The following is a 2888-nucleotide window of genomic DNA, read 5'->3' as shown; positions in this document are numbered from 1 at the left end:
GCCTACCTTAAGCTGGTATATCAAAGCCTACCTTAAGCTGGTATATCAAAGCCTACCTTAAGCTGGTATATCAAAGCCTACCTTAAGCTGGTATAGTTGTAGGGCACCACTGGTTGGTGACTTACCTCTTTACTTTCCCTCGGCTCTTTCTGTCTGTCTTATTTTTTCCCAGCACTAAATTACTATCATCGTGTCGATGTGCTTTTCATTACTCAAACAAACATGTAAAAACAAGCAAACAACTATCTGTAAGCCACTCACATGTGACGTAACAGTGCTCTCGTGAACATCCTTACTGTAGACCCATCTCTCGCACGGTGCCGTCTGGTTCCTGTCAAAGATCAGCTGACTCGTCTCGTTGGCACCGCTACGGTTTGACCTGGGCCCTATCAGGGATGATGAAACGAAAAACAAAACAGAAACGTTTCTCAAACCGTGGTATTTCTTAAAAACTAATGTAAAACTTAGTCCTTCATGCTGTGTACCAGATTATATACATCATTACAAGTAAGTGTGAACTGTATTCGTGAGCTTCAAGATGTTTCTTATTTAAATAGATTAACCATGGCCCACTTGATAGAAGAGGTGGTGGTATATAAGTATGTGGTACATAGAAAGAGAGAAGGTAAACATGTACAACACTTTTTCCTGTGGCAGAATTATAGAACTCATTGACTGTTGCAAAAGCCACAAGTCATCTTTACCTGTAGTCTTTTTTTGTTGTAATATTCTCCTTTTGAGGATGCATTGGTTAATGCAAGACATTGACGAACGAACAATAATAATATTATTATTATTGTTACTTGTGAATAATCGAGACTGACTATGAGGAATGACATTGTTCAGACTTTCAGAGGACATTTAGACTGTTTGTTCTTTTGGTCGAAGCCTTGATATATGTGAGGCATCGTGATGAAATCAGTCTCTGGTCAAAATAATGAAATCGAAGAGAAAGGCAATTTCCCATAGTTTGGCAATTGCTTTATATATACAGTCAAACCTGTGTAAGACGGCCACCCATTGTCAAGGAGAAAAGTGGCCGTATGAGACAGGTGGCCGTCTTAGGCAGGACTGATCAAGATGAAGAAAACAAACCATTCCCATCTGAGGTCCCAATCGAAAGTAGCCGCATTGTTGTTGTTTTTGATGTTGTTGTTGTTGGTGGTGGTGGTTTGTATTTTGTTCGTAATTTTTATTTTGTTGCTGATTTTGCACAAGGGTGACAATAAAATGAAATGTATCAGACGAGGAAGACCGAGTGCCACGGTAAAACAAGCACATGGGTCGCCACCACTCGGAGAACGAGCGACGCTTCTGTAACAAGTTCATGTTGACGTCCATTGTTGCTTTGTTACAGACTGGGTAAACAGTGACCACTCATCTCACTTACGATTTGTGTATGAGTTCTGGGCGGGGCTTATGGGTTATGAGGGATCACACGCTGACCTCTCCAGCAGCTGAAAATTGGTAGCTATTGGTCAACAGTGGGAGGGGCCTACACAACATGATCGGTTGGAGGGACTACTTAACAACAACGACAAGTGATTGAATTGTGACGGTTCGCCCACAATGCCTGGGGCTAATGCACAATGTATGGCAAAACGTAATGGAGTCACTAAGGTGGCCGTCTTAGACAGGTGTTATTGCTTAGTGTGATAGGAGTTGTATGTTAAAATATGGTGGCCGCGGCCGCGTTGGACAGGTGACCGTTTTATACAGTTAAATTACATAGAAAAAACGCAAGGGGGGAAATGGAAAGTGTCCGTTTGTACGGGTGGCCGTCTTATAGAGGTGTCCGTCAGGGCAGGTTTGACTGTATATATAGGTTTTTTTTTACTCAACACCTTTTATGATCTTTTTGTTATAAAAACATATTTCATTATGAATGTTACTGAAAATCGTTGATTAATGGCTCAAAATAAGTAAATTTTCAGTTTTCAAGGATTCTCAAGCTGTCGTGTGTAACTCTAAACCCCTGGCCTAACCCGAAACCTGAAACAAAAACCCGTCAGTCCAAAGCAACAAAGCCAAACCCACCGAGTGAGTTCTTCGCGCTCGGCCTGTAGGTATAACAGCGTGAGTATCCACCAGTCTTCTCGTCCCGCGGCAGACTGGCATTGATGAGGTGGGCGTGGTGCTCACTCTGAACCGCATACGTGTCGCTGGGCAATCCCGGAACAGCACAGCTTGAATAGTGGTTATGGGGAGGCGATAAGAAAGAAAGGGGGAGGGGAGTTTAGTTGTTTTGTTTTTTTTGCTTTTTAAAAATAGAATTATGTGTATGTGTAGGTATGTGGAGTGGGTGGTTTGGTGGAGTAAGTCCGATCTGTCCAGCAGAATGTCGTTCTATGTATATGTTGGATTGTGGGCTGATGGGTGATTGGAGGGAGCCACTTGTAAGTCGATTTTTTAAATGTCCGGCTATATACAGAGAGATCTAAAAAAAACAAAAACAAAAACCCCACCCCCAACCCCCACACAAAAACAAAACAAAACCGGCGTTTGTGGTGTAGCGGTCAGGCGCTTCGCTGTCTCTCGCTGGAGACCCGAGTTCGATTACCCAGTAGGGAGCGTTTTGTGGGTTTTAAAAAAATCGAGATGCTGTATCCAATTAAGTGCTGGGCGGCTAGGTTCTCGATTATTGAAAGCTGGGAATCGTAGGAATCGATTCCGAAACCAATTACTTACTTTCTAATGATATAATTTCTTCCGGTAGTTACCTGTTTGGCTCAAAACATCTTCAAGATTTGAGATGACCTTGATTTCGGAAGGTTACAAACCTTCAACTTTTATTTTTCAAAAATAAATTCTTTAAAAAAAAAGAAGATTTTAGTGATTGAAGGAGCTGATAACTGTTGGTTTACGTAAAAATGATTCGGAACTTTCCT

The 2888-nt window shown here is 41.8% G+C and overlaps 1 protein-coding gene across 1 annotated transcript in view; it reads right to left on the bottom strand.

The window, feature by feature from the left end:
• LOC101852475 (organic cation transporter-like protein) overlaps nt 1-2888 on the bottom strand; it is a 20219-nt gene that overhangs the window by 9438 nt on the left and 7893 nt on the right. The window contains exons 2-3 of the mRNA XM_013082700.2: nt 2038-2186; nt 262-386 (exon numbers count right to left, since the gene is read on the bottom strand). Of these exons, the coding sequence (XP_012938154.1) occupies nt 262-386; nt 2038-2186 (274 nt within the window). The remainder of the gene's footprint in view (nt 1-261; nt 387-2037; nt 2187-2888) is intronic.

This window comes from Aplysia californica, unplaced genomic scaffold (assembly GCF_000002075.1).
Source record: "Aplysia californica isolate F4 #8 unplaced genomic scaffold, AplCal3.0 scaffold00189, whole genome shotgun sequence".
NCBI classification, from domain to species: Eukaryota; Metazoa; Mollusca; class Gastropoda; order Aplysiida; family Aplysiidae; genus Aplysia; species Aplysia californica.
This window is presented reverse-complemented; position numbering and strand designations above follow the sequence as displayed.